Source organism: Leptopilina boulardi, unplaced genomic scaffold, assembly GCF_019393585.1.
Source record: "Leptopilina boulardi isolate dan_hultmark-lab unplaced genomic scaffold, ZJU_Lbou_2.1 LbouV2_41, whole genome shotgun sequence".
Lineage (NCBI taxonomy): Eukaryota > Metazoa > Arthropoda > Insecta > Hymenoptera > Figitidae > Leptopilina > Leptopilina boulardi.
In genome coordinates this window covers 676,635-699,881 of record NW_026137985.1, presented here as the reverse complement: position 1 = coordinate 699,881, position 23,247 = coordinate 676,635, and the positions used below count along the sequence as shown (strand labels likewise).

General features: G+C 26.0%; 3 protein-coding genes across 4 annotated transcripts; 1 reads left to right on the top strand and 2 right to left on the bottom strand.

Moving 5' to 3' along the window:
- Window positions 1-681: 681 nt before the first annotated feature.
- LOC127289493 (uncharacterized) lies at window positions 682-1,017 on the bottom strand. Its single transcript, XM_051317459.1, has one exon. It carries the CDS (start codon window positions 1,015-1,017, stop codon window positions 682-684), a length of 336 nt encoding a protein of 111 aa, XP_051173416.1.
- A 270-nt stretch (window positions 1,018-1,287) lies between these two features.
- Window positions 1,288-8,081, bottom strand: LOC127289491 (uncharacterized). Its single transcript, XM_051317456.1, has 4 exons — window positions 7,933-8,081; window positions 6,887-7,000; window positions 6,452-6,766; window positions 1,288-1,524 (listed from the first exon to the last, which is right to left on the bottom strand). Exons 2-4 carry the CDS (start codon window positions 6,992-6,994, stop codon window positions 1,294-1,296), a joined length of 654 nt encoding a protein of 217 aa, XP_051173413.1. The 5' UTR covers window positions 6,995-7,000; window positions 7,933-8,081; the 3' UTR covers window positions 1,288-1,293.
- A 5,094-nt stretch (window positions 8,082-13,175) lies between these two features.
- Window positions 13,176-17,818, top strand: LOC127289489 (uncharacterized protein PF3D7_1120600-like). Of its 2 annotated transcripts, XM_051317455.1 has the most exons (3): window positions 13,176-13,587; window positions 13,965-14,184; window positions 16,746-17,818. In XM_051317455.1, exons 1-3 carry the CDS (start codon window positions 13,195-13,197, stop codon window positions 16,886-16,888), a joined length of 756 nt encoding a protein of 251 aa, XP_051173412.1. In that variant the 5' UTR covers window positions 13,176-13,194; the 3' UTR covers window positions 16,889-17,818. The 2 variants fall into 2 exon arrangements, 1 of the variants encoding a protein (XP_051173412.1); XR_007844168.1 differs by lacking the exons at window positions 13,176-13,587; window positions 13,965-14,184 and adding an exon at window positions 15,553-15,855 and having other exon boundaries at window positions 16,746-16,886.
- The last annotated feature ends 5,429 nt before the right edge of the window (window positions 17,819-23,247 follow it).

Below are 23,247 nucleotides of genomic sequence, written 5' to 3'. Positions count from 1 at the left end.
AGGAATAGAGATAAAGGTGTTCTTTTAAAGTTAGGAAGCTATATTTCAAACTGATTTGCCGGCAAATTTGGTTATGTACAGCCTTGGCTGCGTGGATTATTCTTAATAAATCCCCGTTCCCAGATTCAAACGCATAAGTACTGTGGAACCATAGTGGACCCCAATCTAAAACGTGTTTTGCCATATGCAAAAGTAAGTGCATATTAAATGTCATAAAAACCTTTGTATATAACAATTCTGACTGAGCAACAAATTCGTGTAGCAATTTGTCAGCATTATTTACTTCGTAAATTGTAATTTTATCCTTTGTCAATATATAAAAAGCCTCTACAAATAAGGCCCAGTGCATTAATAGATTATCTGGCAGAATATTTTGAAGAACTGGGATACTATAAAAAATCGTCCAATTTTCCCATTCTTTCGATTTCCAAAATTCTCGTTCTGAGAAAGATCTTGTTAGTCTGACAAGTTGGTGGGGTGCTTTAATATTATTAAGTTTCTTATCAATTTTAGTTATTAATAATTTCGTTAGCAGTCCACTTTTTTCTTTTTTACCAAACCATGCCGTGACAAATTGTTTCGCGATTCCTGTGAAGCAATGCATGTGATCCGCAACACACCCATTAATTATATCATAAGCATTTAAATACATTAATGGAGACGGTCCCTTAATTCCAAAAACTATTTTTTTTTCTCAACAGCTTTTTTTATGTGGTTTACAGTACCAGTCGCGTTTCTTTCTTTTGGAATTTCATCCATTAAAGGATACTTAATACTTCCTGATCGTGGTTTATTCGGATCACTTCGAGTCCATTCTCCAGGGTGAAGGCACTGGGAACATCCAAACCGACCGTTGAATTGTATGAATCCCTGTACTGGCGCGCGGGCAACGGAATCAACGCAACAAACTAAAGGATATATTTTTATGTTTAGTTTTGTTTCATTTATGGTGCACTCGACTCCATTGCTTGAAATGATATTCATATGATCGACAAACGGCTCTAGAAATATGCTCATATTAGGCTTATCCTTCCCGAACCATAAACCCGCTAAAATTAAATTTTTGCTTCTCACATTAAACGGCAGTTCATTTATCTTTAAAAATATAGGCCAAATAGAATTTTTTGAACTTTTGAACAATGGTGCCCCATCGGTATTAAAACTAATGTAGCGAAACGTTTTCTTTCATCTTTTTTTAAACTTTTCAAAAACATTTTATACCTTTTGCCGTCGTAAATATCGTGAAACAAACCTTTTTCAAAAGATCTATTTATAATTTTTTTGTAAGATTTGCTATTTGCTTCTATTAATTTTGATATTGGAGATGCAACGTCCATCATGAATATCAGTTTCCCTATTACAATTATTGCATTTCAGCCAATCTTCAAGAGAAGTAAACTTGGTTTGAGATGAAAATTCATCATTTTCGTCATTGTTCAAATCATCACTACTTTCAACTCCGTCTATGAAAAAATCGTCTTCATCGATCTCATTTAAATAACAATCGTCATCTTCATTGCCTCCCTATAATAATTAAAGAAAATTATTAAATTCCAATAATTATTTTGAAATTTTTTTATTTTACAAATCAATTTCAACTTTATAATAAATATTTCAAGTATTAAGATATATAAGGTAAAGGTCCCTATTACGGAACATCGTCTTAATCGTGTCCCTGTTCTAGAACACAGGCATAAACATTGAAATAAATTTAACTACACCCAAGAAGCACGTAATATAACCTTAATATCAAGGTAATTTTACATGTAAGATTTGTAATATAATGCTGTAATATTACAATGATCTTACAGTAATATTGAAATGTCCGCCTCATGGTAATATTACCCGTAATGTTACTGTAATATTTCGCGATAATATTAAGGTAATATTACAGTAATATTGCAGTAATATTATACCGTAATATTAACCCTCACCCGTCACATGGGGTGACTATGTCACCCCAGACGGAAATTGTTAAGTTTCGACTAACAAACCAGTAATTTTACAAAATAACCGTATTTTTTAAATGTTAGACCAACGGTGTTATATTTTTATTGTTGTAATATAACTGTTGAGTAGTACTCTACCTTAATAGGTTTTGAAATTGAAAAAATTAAAAGTTGACACGTTTTTTATTGAAAAAATGTATTTTTCTTGACTTCTTTCAAATATTATTTTCTAAATGAGCTGCTTTTGTAAATTCATCTTTATAAAACATAGTATCTTGAAAAAGAAGATTTCTAAATTACACATAAATTTTTTTGCCTTAAATAGATGCGTTTTATTTGCTTTTTATAAAGGACTTGTGTCGTTGGGGTGATTAGTCACCCCAGGTGACTTTAACGTTACTAAAATGAAGTGTGACTGGTAAAGGTTAAGGTAATATTACACGAGAATATTACAGTAATATTAAGTGAACATTTCTTTACGAAAAAATCTACCCACCTAGGGAATCAAACCCCGAACACAAAGCACACGAGTCCACAGTTTTACCAACAAGCCAAACTGAATTATAATATATTTACGTTTTTTATGCTTTATGAATAACTCAAATCAGTCTGTAATATTACTGTAATATTACCGTTAATATTACAGAAATATTCCCAGTAATATTACCATGAGGCGGACATTTGAAGATCGCTGTAAGATTACTGTAATATTACAACGTTATATTACGAATCTCACGTGTAATATTATCTTGATATTGAGGTTATATTACGTGCTTCTTGGCAGTTATATATAACCAAATTTGTTTAACTCAAATTAAAATAAAGAGAATTTGATAATTTGTTTTGTTAAAAAAAATAATGAATTTTAAAGGAAAACAAAGGTTAGAAATGTTAAATGTGAGAGCAATCGGATGACACGCGATTTGAATGGGTTATTTATCCATAAGGGAAAAGTTTTTCTTTCTTACCGACCTCTAACAAACATTTTCCCCCGGTAAATAAATAATTATAAATGCAGATTTCTTTTAATATACAAGAATATTTTTAAAGCAAATAAAAAAATTAAGAATTGACTTTTGAAAAAAAACAATGTGTTATTACAACAGAAATTAATTTATTAATTAATTAAATTGTTTTTTCTAATTTAAAACACATATTCAATTATTTTTAATTTAGAAGTGAATTATGAAATTGATTTAAAAATTTAATAAATAATAAAATTCAAAATAATTTTAAAAATTGATTTATCAAAAACTCTATTTTTAAAATACACGGTCATACATGACTTTAAATAATTGTTTTCTTTTTTGATTAATCAATTTTTTAAATACCTTCAAATTTTGATTTTTTGAAAATTAGCAAAAAATGGTAATTAGAAAAAAAATAAAGAAACATTAAAACTTAATTTGTTCTTTTCTAAGAAGAGAAATGCACAAAAATACATTTGAAATTTGTATTTTTGGAATAACTAGTAGTAGTGTTGTTTTAGTTCCATTTATTTAACAATAAATTTAAATTTAAATAAATATTTAACAATAAATTTAACTGCCTGTAAGGCAATCAGTGTAATGAAATCAATTACTTTACTAATTATTGTTAAATAAAAGGAATTAAAACAACACTACTGCTAGTTATTCCAAAAATACAAATTTCGAATGTATTTTTGTGCATTTCTCTTCTTAGAAAAGAACAAATTAAGTTTTAATGTTTCTTTATTTTTCTTCTAATTTACATTTTTTACTAATTTTTGAAAAATCAAAATTTGAATGTATTATTAAAAAATTGATTAAGGGTATGTGAGAGATTCCCACGTGACTAAATGAGGGAAAATATAGATTCTGACTTTCCGTCTTATTTTGAAATGATAAAAAATTTTATGCTGGATTTTTGAGAGATGATACAGGAGGATATATAGATTTCCGCTCTTCTCGGTGCGCAGCATAATTTTGCTTGATAGTTTGAAAAATAAAAGTTATAAATGCCCTATTTTTGAACGAGTTTGAAAAGCAACATGGCAACGAGTTTCAGTGGTCCAGGAAGTGGGGCCACAACGCATGTTCGTGGCATCCGGATGAACTAAAAGAATCTGTTAATCCACTGTTAACTGTCTCATTTTTATTATTTTCCCGTTAAATTATAGTAAATAAGTAGAAGAGCGGGATTCTATAAATCTATCTATCATCCCTCAAAATTTAAACCCAAAATTTCTTTTCATTTGACAGAAATTTGGAAAGTCTGAAAAAATATATTTTTTCCCACATGGCCTTAATCAAAAAAGAAAACAATTATTTAAAGTCATGTATGACCGTGTATTTTAAAAATAGAGTTTTTCATAAATCAATTTTTAAAATTATTTTGAATTTTATTATTTATTAAATTTTTAAATCAATTTCATAATTCACTTCAAAATTAAAAATAATTGAATATGTGTTTTAAATTAGAAAAAACAATTTAATTAATTAATAAATTAATTAATTTCTGTTGTAATAACACATTGTTTTTTTTCAAAAGTTAGTTTTTAATTTTTTTTTTGCTTTAAAAATATTCTTGTATATTAAAAGAAATCTGCATTTATAATTATTTATTTACCGGGGGAAATGTCTGTTAGAGGTCGGTAAGAAAAAAAAACTTATTTCCCTTATAGATAAATAACCCATTCAAATCGCGTGTCATCCGATTGCTCTCACATTTAACATTTCTAACCTTTGTTTTCCTATAAAATTCATTATTTTTTTAACAAAATGTTTTTTTAAACTCGTGTAGTTTGGCAAACTTCTGCTTAATGATTCCAGCTAATCCTCTCAAGGTAAATCTCATAATTAAGTGTGTAATACAAATGTCCCATTTAATTTGTAGGGTGTACCCATTTACACAACAGGCCAATCGGGAATTTTCACGAATTACCCATAGGGCTGATGCAATTCCTATGGGTTTCCCTGCGATTTCTATGGACTTTTTTTTACAGGGTAGCTTAATTTGAAGATAAGTATGTTTTTGAGAACCCTCAAAGTAGTCGTACCGACAATTTTGCAGGTATAGTACTTTTTTAAAAATATTAATAAAAAACCAGTTTTAAAAAATTTTTAAATCCAAAAATGTTAAATATTAGTAATTACTTTTGGTCAAACAAATCTTACTGTTTGTCCGCTTGTGAGATCTATAATTTAAAAAAATTTATACCTTTAATTCTTGTAGTATTCGAGATCGATATATTTATGCAAAGTAGTGAGTATAAACACAACAAAACACACACACACACACATCGAAATTTTTAAAAAATGTCATTTTTATACTCCTGAGGTCGAAAATCATAAAAATACATCAAAAAATTTAACTTAAAATTTTGTAGTATTAGAATGCTTCCCATAAGAAGTCAAAATAAAAAAATGTCTCTTTACATTGAAGTTTTATGTATTTGAATGTTCCATGTTTTAAAAATTTAATTACAAAAAATTGTTTTTTAAAAAAATTGTAATATTTTTCGTTGGTCATTGTTTGATTTTGTTCCTTAGACGTTCTTTTAAAAATAAGGGTATAGGTTTTTCCAATTTTGATATTGTGAAAAGTTGCAATGCTTTTTTTTTCTTTGTCATATGATTTTTTACTAAAAAATTAAAATATTGCCAAAAAAATAATACTTAAGATTTTTCTATTGATAATTTCATGAAGTGAAAATTCGGGTGCGGGTACCCTTAACGATAGTACCATTAACAGTTTTGTTTATTTGTAATCAACGTAAAACTAAAATCGCAACACCACATGATAAAAATATTTCTTCATTTATCTGTTTTCGCCCCGCCTTTTAGAAATTTAATTTTAATCATTTAAGATTGTGAAAGTGTGGAAAATATCATTTTTGTAGATTTCCATACTTAGAAAGTAGCTCGCTAAATAATCTCATTGTTTGATATTTATATGAAATTTTTAAGTATAATTGTCTAGTTTTTTAAATAATGAATCGAGTGGTCTTTGGTTTTTAAAAATTGGCTTGATATATGTCAAGAAAAGGGTCTCTGATAAAAAAGTAAGGTAATTTTTTGGAAACACTACGTAAGACTGCGAAAATGAACAAGATGTAATAAAACAGCTTTTTAATATGTAATAGGGTTCAAAAAAAATTGTAGCAATACCTATAAAACTTTTTTTACAATTACACTTTTAAAAACTTCTTCTTTTTTTTGTCAACTTTAAATGGAAAAAAATCTTTACAATTTTGTAATAAAATGAAAAAGGGGATAACTTGAATTTATTTACATTTATTTTGAATAATAAAATAGTATAAGTTAACAACGCTTTAACTGAATTACTTCCCCTAAACAGTATGGAAATAATTTTTAATTAATTTTTCACAATCATTTAAAGAAATATTTTTGAAAAAATAAAATTACATAATTTTCCAGTGAACCAATTCAAATAAAATATTACTAAGAAATGTTAAGATTTATGTATTTAATTTAGACCTTAAAATGTTATTATAAGTAAATAATTATTACTAAAATTACCTGCACAAACGGAGGGACTTCATTTCCGATAAGATTAATATCTTCTTCCAAGGACTGGATAATGTTAAAAACAGCATTTTTGTCTTGAAGATCCTTGGAGCCTTCTGTAAAATTCTCTTCATTATCGTTAAAATTTATTGAAGTGACATTTTCTGAAACTTTAACTTCAGTATCGTTAAAATTCATTAAACTGACATCATTTTCTAAGACATTCTCTACAGTGTCATCAATATTCATTAAAATAGCATCATTTTCTAAAACATTAGTTCCCATTGCGCATTCTTCATTTGTTGAGATATTACATGATTGATCGTCCTAAAATGAAAATTTAAAAAATTTAAAAATACTATTTAATGTTCTTTGTTCTGGTGTAAAACGTCTCATTAATTTTTTTTTACATTTATTAAAATTTATTTAAAAAATTACAAAATTTACCATTAAATTTCTTTGTTTCTTATAGCGATACCACGAAGATGATGGAATTGTATCAGCAGAACCAGGTTCTAGATACTTTTTGTATTTTTTATTTTCTTGAATACTCATTTCGATCTATAAAATATTACAAAAATAAAAATAAATTATTTCTTATAATTTTAAATAATTTTTTTATTTCGAATTTTTTATTTCTATGTCACTAAAGTTTTGACAGTTTAAAGTAATTTATTTTTTAAAGTTGGATTTCTGATGTCCATTAACGAACCAAATTGTTGATATAACCTTTCTTTTATGTTTCCAAAAGGTATATTTAATTTACTTTCACAGCTGTGAACTAAAATCATTAAAAAATCTACATTTTTTGGACCATAAGTCTTGCATTGAACTTTTCTTGTCAGATATAATGTTACTTAAGGATGTCCATCACATTAACATAACCTTTCAAAAAAAGTTATTTTAAACAATAAATAGAACTATAATTAAAATTTATGATAACAACTTTTGAAAGATTAAGTTGTACATTTTTAAAAAGAAAATTTTTTTAGCTGTTTTGAATGCTCCCCCTTCTAAATTTAGCTAATTTAAAGTTAGCTAAATTAATACTATTAAAATTTAAATACTTGTTTGTTTTACATAATGATGAAACAATTATAATTTATATAGAAAGGTTTACAGGAAGGGAACTTTCATTCAAAATTCTGTGAATACCAAAAGTTATATAATTTTCAAAGAATATACCATGACTTATTCGACTGTTTGATTATACCAACCCTCTGTACTCTAATCTTTTCTTATAAACTTCAATAACTTTATCAAATTTTCATATATAACATTGGAAATTATTATTTCATAAAAAGTACAAAAGAAGTGTTAATTTCACATAAAATTTAAAGTTACGTATCAGATAAACAACGATACAATTTATCTTAATAACCATTCAATTTATTTAACGGTTTTATCTGAATACAACCCAAACTATCAAATGTATAAACATTGAGTCTTCTGACAAACACATGATCAAAAATATTGCTTATTTATTTACTTACCTTGTCAAAGAGTATTGAAGCGTAAAACAAGAAAATATGTTTTATTTTAATTTCGTAATTTAAAGGTTAATATATAAAATAAATGTCAATTATATTAAACAAAATTGAACACAAGATTGAAATTCCGATGTCTCATACGAACTTCCACAACATTTCATAAAATACGAGTTGAGAGTGAAGGCGCTTGCACACCTCCAACTGCCTACATAGGCAGCCTCCCACCACGCTGAAAACGCACAAGAGTAAGAGAGACAAAAAATTTAAATTTAAATCTACTAACTCTCTGATTGGCTCTTGCTGGCTGCCTGCACAGGCTGACAGAGGTGTTCAAGCGCCTTGAGAGGAGGATTGTTGTATCACGCTGCGCAGACAGAATGTCGTGGCAACGCATAAGAGTAAGAGAGAAAGAAATTTCAAGATTAAATTGTTTGCCTCTTTTACTCTGGTGCCTCACCTTGCCAACCGGTAGATCGCAAGGATGAACACACCTTAAAATTTGAAAACTTTGCAGAAAATTCTAGAAAAAGCCGCTGTTTGGTCTGCTGTACTGCATAGTTGATTTTTGTAACTGTCACTCTCATTACATATTAATATTCGTCTTATTTAAAAGATGCCTAAACAAAAAATAACGCACGCTTATGTTTATTACACTCGTGGAAATCATAGTGTTGTGCCAATATCATATATTGAAAAATTCTCACCTAAACACAAGTCTGATTTCGACAAACACAAAAAGCAGAAAGTGTGGTTAAAACGTGACCAAAAGGACGATCTCCTTCTAAATGGTTTTGTCTTACTATTAGGCAGTAAGTACATTTTCATTTCATTATTATTCTTTGTAGGGTAAATTTTACATAATGTTTTAATTAATAACCTGATTATTTATAAAATTTTAATTCATAAATGTAAGTTATATCGTTCATTAGCTTCAGTATAGGCGTTTTCTTGCACGCAATTTTGAATAAGCATTGTCTTGCAATGTTGTAAAAATAATTACTTTCTTTCAATTTCAGAAAAAACAATAGTAAATTTTCTCCTGTTTTAAAAAAAGGAATTTATTAAGTTGTAATAAAAAATTATTGTATTAAAAAAATATTACAAATGTTTAATAGATAATTCACGTCTAATATTTAATTATTTTTATCACTTTTATTTAAATATAATATATCAATAAAACTTTAACTATAATGTTTATTTTTACAAGAAATATCATATTTTGACAGTAACCTACAATAAGAAACAATTTAACACACATTTGAATACAAGAATTGTCTTGCACGGAAAATTGAATAGGAATCTTATGGCATGGAAGTGTCAACATTCATTATATTGTTTTGTTATTTCAATAAGCATTCTATGAATAGAAGGCGTCGAATATTATCAAATAAATTTATTTTGTTTAAAAATAATAATCAAAAGTTTGAGTTACATAACGTCTTTTTATAACCCAAAATTTTGTAGTTTTTTAAAAAAGTTACTATTCAAAAAATTTTTAAAAAATTATAGAAAATATTACTTAAAAAAAGCATAAATCTGTTCATTTTACACTTATAAATGGTAAAATTTATGTAAAATTATTTTATGTGAAGAGAATAATCGAAATTAAAAATTTTTTTTTGTTGAAAAATTTTTACAATTTTGTAGGCAACTGCTGTTGAAAACAATGAAGTTTATTTTGACATATTTGAGTATTTAAAATTAAAATATTCTTCAAACATTTTTTTAAAAATTAATTAGTTGATAATTTTTTAAATCAAAATCAAAATTTTTAAAAAATAATAATCTACTCTTTTAATTTTTATTAATTTTAATTGCTTTTTTTTTATTTTAAACAATCAGTTTATGGGTTTTAAAAAATTTGAATTCTTTTAAAAAATAAAATTTTTTGAAATTTAAAACGATTGTGAATTTGTTAAAACAAAACTTCGAAATATCGAAGAAAATTTTCACCGTTTCCTCTTAATTTGAATAATTTAAAAGCACTAATTTATTGCAGCTAGTAAAAGTGACCATCTACATCTTTTCAAAAATCCCGTGGAGTTAAATCCTGCAAAGTAAATAAAAATATTTATTGCTATTTAAAATTTTAAATCTTCTTTTTCTTTCAAAATAATTTTCCAGACAGATCATTTTATAAGTGGCTAGTGAGACTGTAATTAAGAGAATAACAAAATTTTTTTGAAAATTTCAGTTTCTAAAAGATTTTAGAATTTCAGAAAAAGTATACTCTACTATTTGTAATAAGGAAAATAGAAATAAGTTCAAGAAAAACAGAAAATACAGTATTAATTAAAAATTACACCTTTTAACTTTACGTTAAAATTTAAATGAATGTTTATTTAGAGATTGTAAATTTATTTTAAAAATTTAAATTAATATAAATATTTATTATAATATGTTACTTAAAATTATAATAATAGTTTAAAAAATTACATTATAGTCAGTCCATTACATTTCATCAAAATTCGTTGCAGCGTATTTTTAAAAAAAATGAATATTCCGAAAAATAATTCTCTATGATATCTGGAGGACCATCTGAAAAGAATTAAGAATGTTAAAATTTTTATTATTTTTCTTAAAATTTGAGTTTGAAATGGAAGATGTACGGAAAACTGTTACTTCTTTAACATTAAAAAAAAATTTTTTAAATCATAGAAAAATTGTTAAAAGTGTAGAAAAAATAATTTTTTTTCTCTCCCTTCTATACATTCCTTATATATAATTGCTTTGTACAAAATTGTAATACACGTATGTTATCTTATCTTTTATCTACTCAGTATTATTTTATTTTGTTTTAAACATTATAATTTAGAATAATTATAATTGAAAATGTATCATTATGTATTTGTTCCTTGAAAAACCTAATTAGCCTTAGGAACTTTAAATTTTCTTAAATAAATAAATAAATAAAGTATTTTCCATGAATTTTTAAATTTTCTTAGCACTTTTTATCATTTTGAATAGTAAATATTAAAAATCTTGCAATTTAAGTTGATTTTTCCGATTTTTGATGACTTTTAACTTTTTTTTGTTCAAAACTACCTATTAAAAACACTTTTTAAACTTTTTCTATAGAGAACTTCGGGGTTTAGAAGATAATTTGACTTAAAAATTAATCGTTTATTAACAGGTTGAGACATAGAAATTTGTTAAAACTGAATTAATTAATTAAAGTTCCATCAATTCATTATTGAAAAAATACATGTATTAACCTGTTACTAAACAATAAAATTTTTATTAGAATTTTCTTCTAAACCCCGACTTACCCCATCGCAAAATTGAAAAAGTGTTTTTACTAAGTAGTAATTTAAATATTTATCCAAGATTTGTATTTTTTTTCTTTTGCACCAAAAAAGTTATAAGCGATTTAAAATCGAAAAAATCAAGAAAGTGACAATTATTTATGCAGGATTTGTAACATTTACGAACTAAAATGGTGAAAAGTATTTACAAAATCTGAAAATTTGTCAAAAACACATTATATATTCCGTAAGTTTTCATTTAATTTAACAATTACAGTTTTTCATAATTAATTAATAAAAATCTCAAAATAAGGTTATTTCACAAACGAACTTTGAAAATATATTTGTAATGCTTGACGAGAAAAGGAACCTATCGCCAAAAGAAATGGATTTTGAGTTTTTGGTGTCATTAAATAGATTTTGATTTTCTCTTTTAATAGCATAAATCAGAAATAAAAAAACTCAAATATTTTTAATAATATGTAGCACAAAAGATAGGCATATTTGCCCAACTACTTATGTTTTCGGCCATAGGTTGCTTCAAACGCTCGCCCTATAAAATTCACGGTTGCCGCAAAAGATCCCTTTCTCGTGCGGCGTCACATTTTAACCATTATTTTACTTTTCCCAGTACTTCAATTATGAAAAAAATTTAATTGATCGATTCTAAACAAGAATCAATAATTTTTTTTACACCTTTAACAATTTTTCTATGTTTTTAAAAATCTTTTCTAAATGATTCTAAAAAAGTGACATTTTTATGTAACTTTTCCACTTTAAAATAATAAAAAATTTTACATAATTCCTTTTATTTCCTTCTCCAGATATAAAGAATCATTTATGAAAATATTTTTTTCCAAAAAAGGCCACTTAAAGTCTTTTAATAATGATATGTCATCAATACGTGTAAAATTTTATCTATTTTATTTCAATTTACAAGTAAAAGGAAATTTTTGAATCTAACAAAAAGAATTGGTAATAAACTATTTAACTATATGTATAATTAGTTCTATATTAAAAATTATATTAGATGTAATAACTTTTATTTTTCTTTATATTTACGCCTTCCTGTTATTATTTGTGTTATCTTGATATGCATAAAGCAATTCAAATGCCCATATTTTATTAATGTTACTCACATGCTTAGAATTTAAACTGTATTTAAATTTTGTAGAAAGCATACTCTGAAGTTACATTAAATAAGAAACGAGCTGGCACAATTCAAAACCAAAGAATTTTGGAAAAGTAGAACACACTCATGAAGAATCGAAAAAGACTGACTGTTTCTGACGAATCCTTCAATGATAGTGATACCAATTTGGAGAAATCAGAGGTAGAAGTTGAGCTCATTTCAAGAAATGGTAAATATTGGTAACCGCATCTTAAGAGAAGGTGTTTACAACCAAAATCAACGTTAAAAAATGCTGCATTATTTTATCATAAATATAGCAAGAATTTTCTCTAATTTCACTATAATCAAGAAATCTGATAAGCCTGCACAAGATGCCATTAAAAAATTTTAATTCGACTTTCTTATTGTAAATACCTTTTTCAATGCGGTCATATTTTTACGAAAAAATTTTTAAAAAACTGTTTTTTATACATATAGCATTATGTAACTTTTTCTTTCTTTTTTAAATAAATGACACTTTCTCTTATTCTTTTAGTATCAAATAAAATGTAATTCGACATTTATAGTTTAAAGAAATCATTTATTTATTTATTTATTGAATCTATGTGCATCATAAGCTGGTAATAAGAAAATTAAATTTTTAATATATAATTTTTTAGATAAAAATAAAATAAATTTGACAATTATTTTTTTGAGTTATTGTTGTTTTTTGAATTTAGATGCATTCAAATTTTGAGATTTTTTTAAACTGAAATTAATTTCTTTATTTGACTCAACAACTGTTTATTATTACTTGCAATTATAAATTCAAAGTTAATATAAATATTCTTTTAAACAACAGGTTCTAATAGCACGTCTCCGAGCCCAAGACCATCTCCGAACCCAGGAATGTTTTCAAATCCAAGATTATCTCTGAACCGAGAACTGTCTCTAAATGGACAAGATGATCATGACAGACAAGGACTGAATGCACTTAATCAAAACAGACCAAATGGTCATAATGAACAAGGTGGTCAGGACATGAGAGATGGCCAGATCAGACCAAATGATCAGAATGGACAAGGCGAACAGGACAATGCAGATGACCAGATGAGACCAAATGATCAGAATGGACAAGGCAGACAAGACAATGGAGATGACCAGATGAGACCAAATGGTCGGAATTTACAAATCCGAAACATGCAAGGACATGAACAGCGAGAAGTTGGTGTCAACGGACAACAACGTCCGTACAGGCCACAAAACTATTTAGGGGAACGCTATGACCGACCTGAAGATTGGGTATGTGTAATATTTTAGCAGTTAAAAATTTAAATTAATTTATTGTTTTAAAAGAAAAGGAATTGAAAATTTCCTTTGGAATATTGACAATATCTCATTTAACAAACTCACCATTTCATGCTGTAAAAATAAGATTATATGCACTTGCTAATTAATGTTATAAATTCACGTCATTCATAAATTAAGTTAAATATTACCTGCTATCCCACAATGACTATACGTTAAACAGATAAAAATTGATTCGGCAGAAAATAAAACTACACATAAAATTCTGAACTCCAGACTAATAATATTGTCAGAATTTTATGTGTGGTTTTACTTTTCTGTGTCTCAATTGTTAACTAACAATTTAATATAAATTCCTTTATTTATAATAGGTGCATATTGACGCAAACACACGGATCCATATAGACATCTGGGAATCAATGAGAGCCAAAAGTGATTCCAAATTTGTGCGAGAATTGGCTAGATGTTTGTGGAGTGACGAAATACTGCGCCAAAAGTGCCTTGATGTTATTAGAGCGAATAGGGGACGTGAAATCAATGATGTTCAATTTCGAAATGCAATAACTCCGCAAAAAGTGCAAATAATAAAAGGTAATAAGATTTTTAAATTATATGACGTAATTATTGTTCAGAGTACCTATTAAAATTTTGTTATAATAAACAAAATTTTAAAAAATACTTAAAATAAGTACACTATTTTTCAGAATTAGGCAACCTATAGTATTCTCTTTTGATGAATGAAAAAGAGCTAGGAAACATACTTATATGAACTAAAACTTTTATCTATTTATTTTTTAAAGAGAAAAAAAGTATAAAAAAATAAAATCTAAAAGAAATGATTTCTCCAATATGTATTATTAATTTGTTAAAAAAGTCTTATTCCCGATTGTTTATGAAAATTTTAATTATTTTTAAAACAATAAACAATTTTATGTTCTTATTCAGCTAATTTTCTGCACATAGAAAATTACTTGTCAGTAAAAGAAACGCGAATCTTTTTTTTTAAATATCAACTTTCGACTAAAATTGTATACTTCGAAAAATAATTTACCGATTTTTTGCAATTTTCTTTTTAAGTAAAAAGTATTTTAAAAAATAACATCTGTTGAAGAATATATAAGGTTTTCAAAAAATTATGGAAATTAGGCTAAAAAAACGAAAAATTGATAATTTTTTTAATATTTATGAACACCTAGAGCCAATATTATTTAACCAATTTATTTGATACTTAAAAATAATATCAATCGAGGTAAGATATAGATTTCTAAGTAAGGTTATTTTATTACACTCGAAAAATTTTAAAATTTTCTATTTTTCAGGATAAAAAATCAATTTCTTCATACTTAGCCATACCTGCAATTCATAATTCGCGACAAATTCGCTTGAAACTAACAAATAATATCCATCTCTACATATAGAGATGGATAATAGAGATTGGATAATAATATCCAATCTCTGCATATAATTGAGGCAATTTTAATACCCTGAAAAAATTTTTATTTAATTTTTTATATTTAAATAATCGATTTTTTTATTATTAACATTAGTCGAGAACGTAGTCGTTTTCCTAATGAAGCATAAAGTTGTACAATAAGTTTTTAAATATCAACAAAAACCAAGTAAAAATGACCTTAACGCTCGAAACAATTTATGAAATATAAATCTTAGCAAAGTAAAATGTATGATTACACTGAGAGAAGAAAAACACAGAATTTGAACTATAACGCCCGCCGGCCATGTAAAATGAGTGTCAGCATCCGTTCCTCAGTTTTATTCGGTTGGTGTCCGCAGAAGTACGGATACTGTATTCCGAGTACAGATGGCGTGCTTGAACCGCAGCTGTGGGGAATAGCTATTGCGAGGCTTCCCCTCGTACCCCCCAACTCGAAGAGACGAGTAAAGACGAATGTATGTGAGTGAACGGCTACAGCAGAAAGTAAGTTAGTTAGAATCGAGACGTCGATCTGTCAAGCAGCTTTTATATATTTAGTTATTCATCTGTCGACTCTTTACATCGACATGATGTTTTGTTATAATAAATAGTCTTATTATTGAAGTATGAGTTGTTAAATTAATTAATTCTCGAGAACACGTTCGTGAGGAAATTCCTTCTGATATTAATAAAATAATATATCAAATTTCCCACACAGCACCCGTACTTTGAGTACATTTTCGTTACTTCTAAACGACACCGGCCGAAAAAAAATCAGGCACGAATGTTGACAATCAAGAATTCAGATTCTGTGCTTTTCGTTTCTAAGTGTAGGTCAAATTTTTTTTAATAAAAAAAAAGATATAAAATATAAAAGATATAAAAATATAAAATATAAATTAGATTTTAATAATTATTTAAATAATTAGCTGAAATCAATTTTGTGATTCATCATAAAAATCTGTATCGTATTTATTTAAACATTTTTGCACAAATAATTGTTTTACATATATATGCAACATATACTATAAACGTATTAAAGAAAAATTTCAAGAAGGATGTAAGAAGATATTCACAATTCTGTTACTTAAAAAATTATTCATTCTAAGCTTTTCAACTCTCTACGATACAGATCATTATAAAGCATAAAGTTAATCTCAATCATTTATTCTATAATTACTAAACAATGTCATTGTTTATATTTTTCAATATTAAAGGATACTTTAAAACTACAAGAAAAAAGATTTTAGTTAGTCAATTTAATTATTCCTATTCAAAAAAATTAATATTTAACTTAGTCATACATTTTACTTGGCTAACTTTTATTTCATAAATTATTTCAAGCGTTAAGATAGGTAATTTTTACTTGGCGAAACTTTTTGCATCAAAGATGTTTTCGTTGAAATAAAATTTTTATCGTGAAAATAAATTTTGAAATTCGAACAACTTCTTTATAAAATTCACTTATTAAAAGTTGAAATTATATCAAGATTTTTATACTTTATTTGGCGGATTTGGTTACAATAAATTATTTGAAATTTTTCGAAGTTTTAAAAAAAATTTAAACGTTTATAAAAAATTTTAAATTATTATATTCCATTTTCCGATTATTTCCCGACTTCTTTTCGTTTCCCGGCTATTTTTTAGTTTGTAGACACCGTATTGTAGATTAAGTAAAATACAGTTTATAGACAATGAACGTATCGTTTTTATTTTTCAGATTGTCTTTACAATAAAATTACTGATTCTGGAATTGAAGGCAGATTAAGAAATGCGAGAGTCAATAAATATTGGAAATATCTTTCTGCAAAAATTTACGATGTCCGCAGAAATCTGCAAGACGAATTGAATCCAAATCAGTGAATGCAAGATAGTTTTGACAATAACCAGTATTAGTATTATTTTTTATTATTTCAACCGTCTGTTATACTTCGGTTTTCAGTATTTGCGTTTATTCAAACGGTTTCTATTATAGTTTTCATGAACATTTTATCATTCGATATTTAAAATGTGTGGTCTAAATGTGTATTATCGTTAAAAAAACAAAGACCTTGAGAATACTTTAAGTTTTATTTGTTTATGCATTATTTGAAAAATGCCAAAAACGTTAAAAGTATTATGTCTGTTTCAGTTTGTTTCATAGTATTTACGATAACTTTAAGCGTGTTTCATAAAACGCTTTATTATAGATTTTTAAATTTGTTGAGCCTATGCATTATTAGTAAAATGCCGAAGGTATTGAAAATACTTTAAGTATTGTTTGTTTACGAATTATTTAAAAAAGTATCAAAGACGTTAAAAATTTGTTACGTCTCTTTTAGTTAGTTTCATAATATTTACGCTTATTTTAAGCGTCTTTATTATGATTTTGCAGAACACTTTATTGCAGATATCTAAAATTTGTTATTTGTCTGTGCATTGTCGTTAAAATGCCCAAAATTTGAAAATACTTTAAGTGTCTTCGTTTATGCATTATTTGGAAAATGCCAAAAACTTTAAAAGTGAAATAATTGATCTCGTCTTATCAATCCTTATTTACTAAAATTTTCTTATTTATATTAGTTTTATGTTATTGCATTAATGCTAAATTTAAAAGGACTTAATACTGATCTCAGAAACGCTCAAGTCTTTTAAAGTGAAATTAATATAACTTCAATAATTATCATTTACCATATTTAAGTGTTTTTTTCTTTTTTTTATATTATAATTTTGCGAATGCCATGTACCCAAAAAGTAAAATTAAGGTTTTTTTTTAATGTTATTTATTTTTCTTATGGACGCTTTCACATAAAATTTTAGTTTGCATGGTAAATTCAGTAAAAAAAATTTTTTATTGATAAAAAAAATATTTTGATTTTTATTAATAGCCAAATTTTGAATTTTATGTCTATTGAATAAATGATAATAAAAATTTTTTTATCTTCGACTAAAAACATTTAAGAATTTATATTCTAAAAATAATTTTTTTTTTATAAACCAATTGATTTTTTAAATTTAGTCATTTAAGAACAATTTTATTACGTACATCAAAATCATTTTAAAATGATTTATGAAATATTTTCTAGTTAAGCGGATAAAAACTTTATTTAAATAATTTTTAAATTAAAAATTTTTTGTTTTCCCAGTCAAAAAAATTCTATAGAATTTGACTAGAATGATTCTATAGAATTTCCAAGAGAAATTGTAGAATAATTATAAAATTAAATTTAAAGCTTTTTAAGGGGTATTTTACTCTGACGACCAATAATTAAGAATAAAAGACATTAAATATTGTTAAAGTATACTTAGAGTTAATGTTTTTTATTCATAATTATCGGTCGTCGAAGTAAAATACCCCTTAAAAATCTTTAAATTTGATTTTACAATTATTCTACAATTTCTCTTGGAAATTCTATAAAATCATTCTATAGAATTTCTATAGAATCATTCTAGTCAAATTCTATAGAATTTTTTTGACTGGATTATTTTTTTTATTTAAATAAAGAAGAATTTTATTTCACTTTTCTACAAGTGAAGTAAGAAACCGATACAATAAATTATTTTTATTTAAAAATTATTTAAATATGAAGATTTATTTTGAACACTTAAACTTTCTTTGAAATATTATTATTATTTATATGTAAGAAAAAAAATATTTAATAATTATTCAAAGATAAAGGTTTATTTTGTTCACTTATACTTTTTCTAAAATATTCTTATTATTTTAAATTAATAAAAATTTTCTTTTAATGCACATATTTAAAAACGTGAATATGTTTTTAAAAAAATATTATTTTTTTAATTAACAAATTCCATTTTTTAACATAAGTTAAAAGTCGAAAAAAATCTAATTTTTTATTCTCTAGACGGAATTTTTTAAAATTTGAATTTAAAAACTTTAAAAAAAATTAATTTCTTATATAAAAGAAAAAAAATTTTTGAACTGAATTTAAAATGTAATGTGAAATTCCATATGCTATAGCGTTTTTATTACTGTTTTTTATTTTCTTTTTTTAACTTTTCGGGTATATTAAGCTAAGAAATAGGTCATTAGATTACTTCATCTTACTTATTTCAACTTTAATGTAATTCTTTGTTAATAAATTTATATTTCAAGATAAAAAAACTTTTAATTTGATAATTTAGTGAAGTCAAAATATGCCCTTTTAAAAATGTCATTAAATTTTTATTAAACTAAAATATTTATTTTTATAAATTCTAATCTTTTTTATGTACATACTTATTATATGATATTGATAAAATTTTTTGCCACATCGTAAACGACGTCGTAAACTACGTAGTAAACTACGTAGTATAGGACGTCGTATGCTATCCCAAATTCCGCTTTCGATTACGGAGTCGTATATGACGTCGTAAACTACATCTTATACGACGTATACCACGACGGATATTAATTAGTTTCCGCCGTCGGATTTTTCAACAGGGTAGTTATTTAAAAAAAATTGGGGCATATTTTAAGTTTTAAACAAAAAATATTTTTGCTTTATTTAAAATGAACTCAAAATTTTGTCAGATTTTGCGTATCTGTTACTCTCATATAAGAAACCATATAAAGGATCTCATATGGTATTTAATAGTACGGACGCCACAAGTTTATAAAGTTTTTTATATTTTATTTGTTTTATAATTATATATATTAAACAAAATTATTGTTTTTACTTGTATATAAAATATAATCCATATTTCCTCCTTCCTAACAACGTTAAATTCTAACAGGTTATGGGCCCAGAGTGTAGTGAGTGATAATAAAGGATATAAATTAAGTGCATTAAGTGAATATACAAATTAAAAACAATTGAAAATTTTTTACAATTAACATTTCTTAAACGAGTGATTTAGTTCTTACAGTTAATAAAAGTGTTCACATGTAATACACATGGCAGAAAGTATCGTTTTTCTATGAGAAAGCTTATGTTGATTGAAGATAATCTTTGGGAAGTGATATCAAGAGAAACACCAGATGATGCAGATGCTGTCAAATTAGCTGCGTGGAACAAAAAGGATGATAAAGCGCGTTATAAATACAAAAAAAAAGAAAAAATTTTCTTGATATACATGCAGAAGCAGAATTTTATCAGCTTTCCAACCATCTAAGTTAGAAACCTTTAACTTTTTTCTAACTTAAAATATCTTGTTTTAATTCCGCATTGAATTTCCAATCCTCGCACGTTAATTGTACCGACAATTTCCGACGGTAGTGTATATCAGAAATTTTGAGATAAAATAAATGTTATTTTATCCTTTATTTTAGGTGAATGATTGAATAAATGAACTTCACTCTGTTGAAATGTATATCTATTTGGATCTGTGTTTGGTGCCGATGAAATGACAACTGACTTTGCAAAAGAAAGTGTGAAATGAAAACCTTGCAAAACTGTAAAAATCACGTATTTTACCGACAATTTACAATCATTTACGAATAAAAAATAACATATTTTAAGTTTTAAAAAGTTTTATGATATGGATGTACCGTAAGAGTGGTACCTTAATAAGGATACTTTATTACAGGATAAGAAAAGCGATCCTTTAGCAATTTACCCTTGGTACTAAAATTTTATCTTTTTAAATCCATATGAATAATACCTAAATTTTGAAAGGTTTTCTAATATTTGCAGTTTTTAGAGAATAAGTAATTCTTATTATTAAATGAAATGTGACAAAATTTTGAAGACCCGACTTAGCGACATCTTTTTATAACATAGTACTAAACCAAACTAAGTTGGAATATCATAAATACACTAAAGTTTATTAGTTATTGGTATAACCCACATAACATATCCCCTCCTTAAAAGGGTATTGATCAATAAAATTTTATATTATTTCACTTGATTATTGTCTATGATAGGCAATGATGATAACTGTTTCACGTTGACTTTAAATTCACTATTAGTACACCCAAAAAAAAGTAATCTTAAATTTAGAGGAAAATTCCTCTTCTAAAATCCTCTGAATATTTCCTCTTAAAATACGAATATTCCATTTGACTGTAGAATATTTTTATTCTTTGTTGTAATGGAACAATGACAAAAGGAGTACTTTTGCATTTTCCTCTTCAATTACGATTTTCCTGTTTAAATTTAGTATATTTGAAAAAAGGAAAAGTAAATACATGATATCGATTACATTTTTTTCCTGTTTGACATTTGCGCTTTTGTTTTTCGAAACTGTCAATTTTCGTATGTCATAATAGTGTTGTGTTATAAATGGAAAGACCAAAATGGAAAAGAGAGTCGAAGATTTTCTAAATGATTTAAATCTGGGTGGATATATTGAATGGAGGTATAAATACAGAAAATATAACCTCTCGATGAATCTTCATTTCTTACCAATTTTCTTAAATATTTGCGTCGAACTTCTTTGATATTTGCAACTAGCTATAGCATTTTTTATTATTATTGTAATTAAATCTAATGTATTGATGCTCAGCAAAAAGCAAGAAATATTTTTCAGAAATATTTAATTAAAAACCAATATTTCATTCTTTATTCCAGGAATCTATTATAATTTACCTTTTTTGAATGTAAATAATTAAATCTTATTAAATATTTATTGTATTATTCAAATTTAAAAAAATTATTGGTTCTCTTGACATTAATAACACTAGGAATTTTTTTTGTTGAGGTTTTGATATCAACATTTAATTCAATGTGTCAAAACTGTACTTTATTATCAATACATAACCATTATTGTCTGATAATTTATTCAAAACCTGTGTATTACGGTTATTTTTAACTTGTCAAAATATTAGAATATTATTCTTCTTTTAAGAGGATTTTTTCGAGAGGAAAATCCTTCTAAATTAAGATTATTACTTTTGATACCAAAATTAAGAGGAAAATATGCATTACATTTAGAGGAATCCTCTAGAATGAAGATTATTTTTTTAAGGTGTAGTGTTTACTGTTCGTATTATTCATTACGTCAAGACAAATCGATCAGTATATATAAAGTATAGTTTTAATTTAAATTGAAAGAATTAATGAAAGTTAAAAAATCAAAATTTCACATTTTGACTATAAAATTTTGTGATTATTTAAATTTAAGTTTATAGATGAAATAATTGTATTCCTTGCATAAAAACGAATCGATTGGTATATATAAAATTTACATTTGAGGTAAATGTAATAAATTAATGAAAGTTAAAAAATAGAAAATTCACATTTTAGCTGAAAAATTTTGTATTTATTTAAATACATGCATTTTGTAATATTTTTTAATAGAAAATTTTTTTTATAAAGCTTATATTGTGTACTTTAAGGTATGCCTCAGTTTAATTCAATAAATTTTACCAGTTTGTTTTAAAAAATTCCTGAAAAAACGTGCATTGACACGAGTTTTCTCCCTTAATTATTCGAGATAAAATTTTCTCCCTCGCCGTAATTAAAACATTTTTCGAATTTTCTATTTCAAAGGTTTTTTGACACGAATCGCGCCGTAAATAGTACATTTACCCTAGATTTTTTCCCTGGAGTAGGGTTGTGAGTCGTGAAACGTTTCATTAAAAGATAAAAACTTTCAAATGAAAGTTGCAATGTTTCATGGACAAAAGTTTCATTAGTTTCATGAAACATTAGGTAACCAATGATAATGCCTCCTTCTTCTAGCGCTAGCACTCAGTTAAGGATTTAGGACTGAGAGCAAAGGTAAGGAGACTTCCACTGGCGATGTATAAAGCTAACAGCAGTTCCGCCAGTGGAGTTTAAGTCTCAAAAAGGGTGTGGTTTTTAGTGGGTCGGCCAGAACAAGAGCGGTCATCCCCACATAACCTAGGAGTACGGGCTCCAGGTATCTGACTTGGAAGTAGGCCTCCAAGGTTATGCAGATTTTCCACTTCCCTCGTAAAATAAAAAAAAAAAAAAAAAAAAGATGTAAGTTACTAAAGTCTTACCGATTTCTTACCAAAGTGATAAGTGTTAAAACGATGCCTAGAGAAAAACACTGTGTACGTAAACATTTCTCTAAATCGTCCGTTGAGAGAAAAAATAATAAAGCGACGATAAAGGCCACGTGCAATTTTTGTAAGTGGATATCAGTAAGCAGTACCACACGTTAAATTAAGCACATAAAAACATGTTTTAAGTGTCCTCCTGAAATTAAAAATTCAATAAGTGATGACAATAGTAATGAGGAAACAACATTAGAAAATGTTGAACACGAAATCTCTGAAGACTCTAATAATAATAAAGGTCCAGTGACTAAGAAATTGAAATTAAACCAATCGA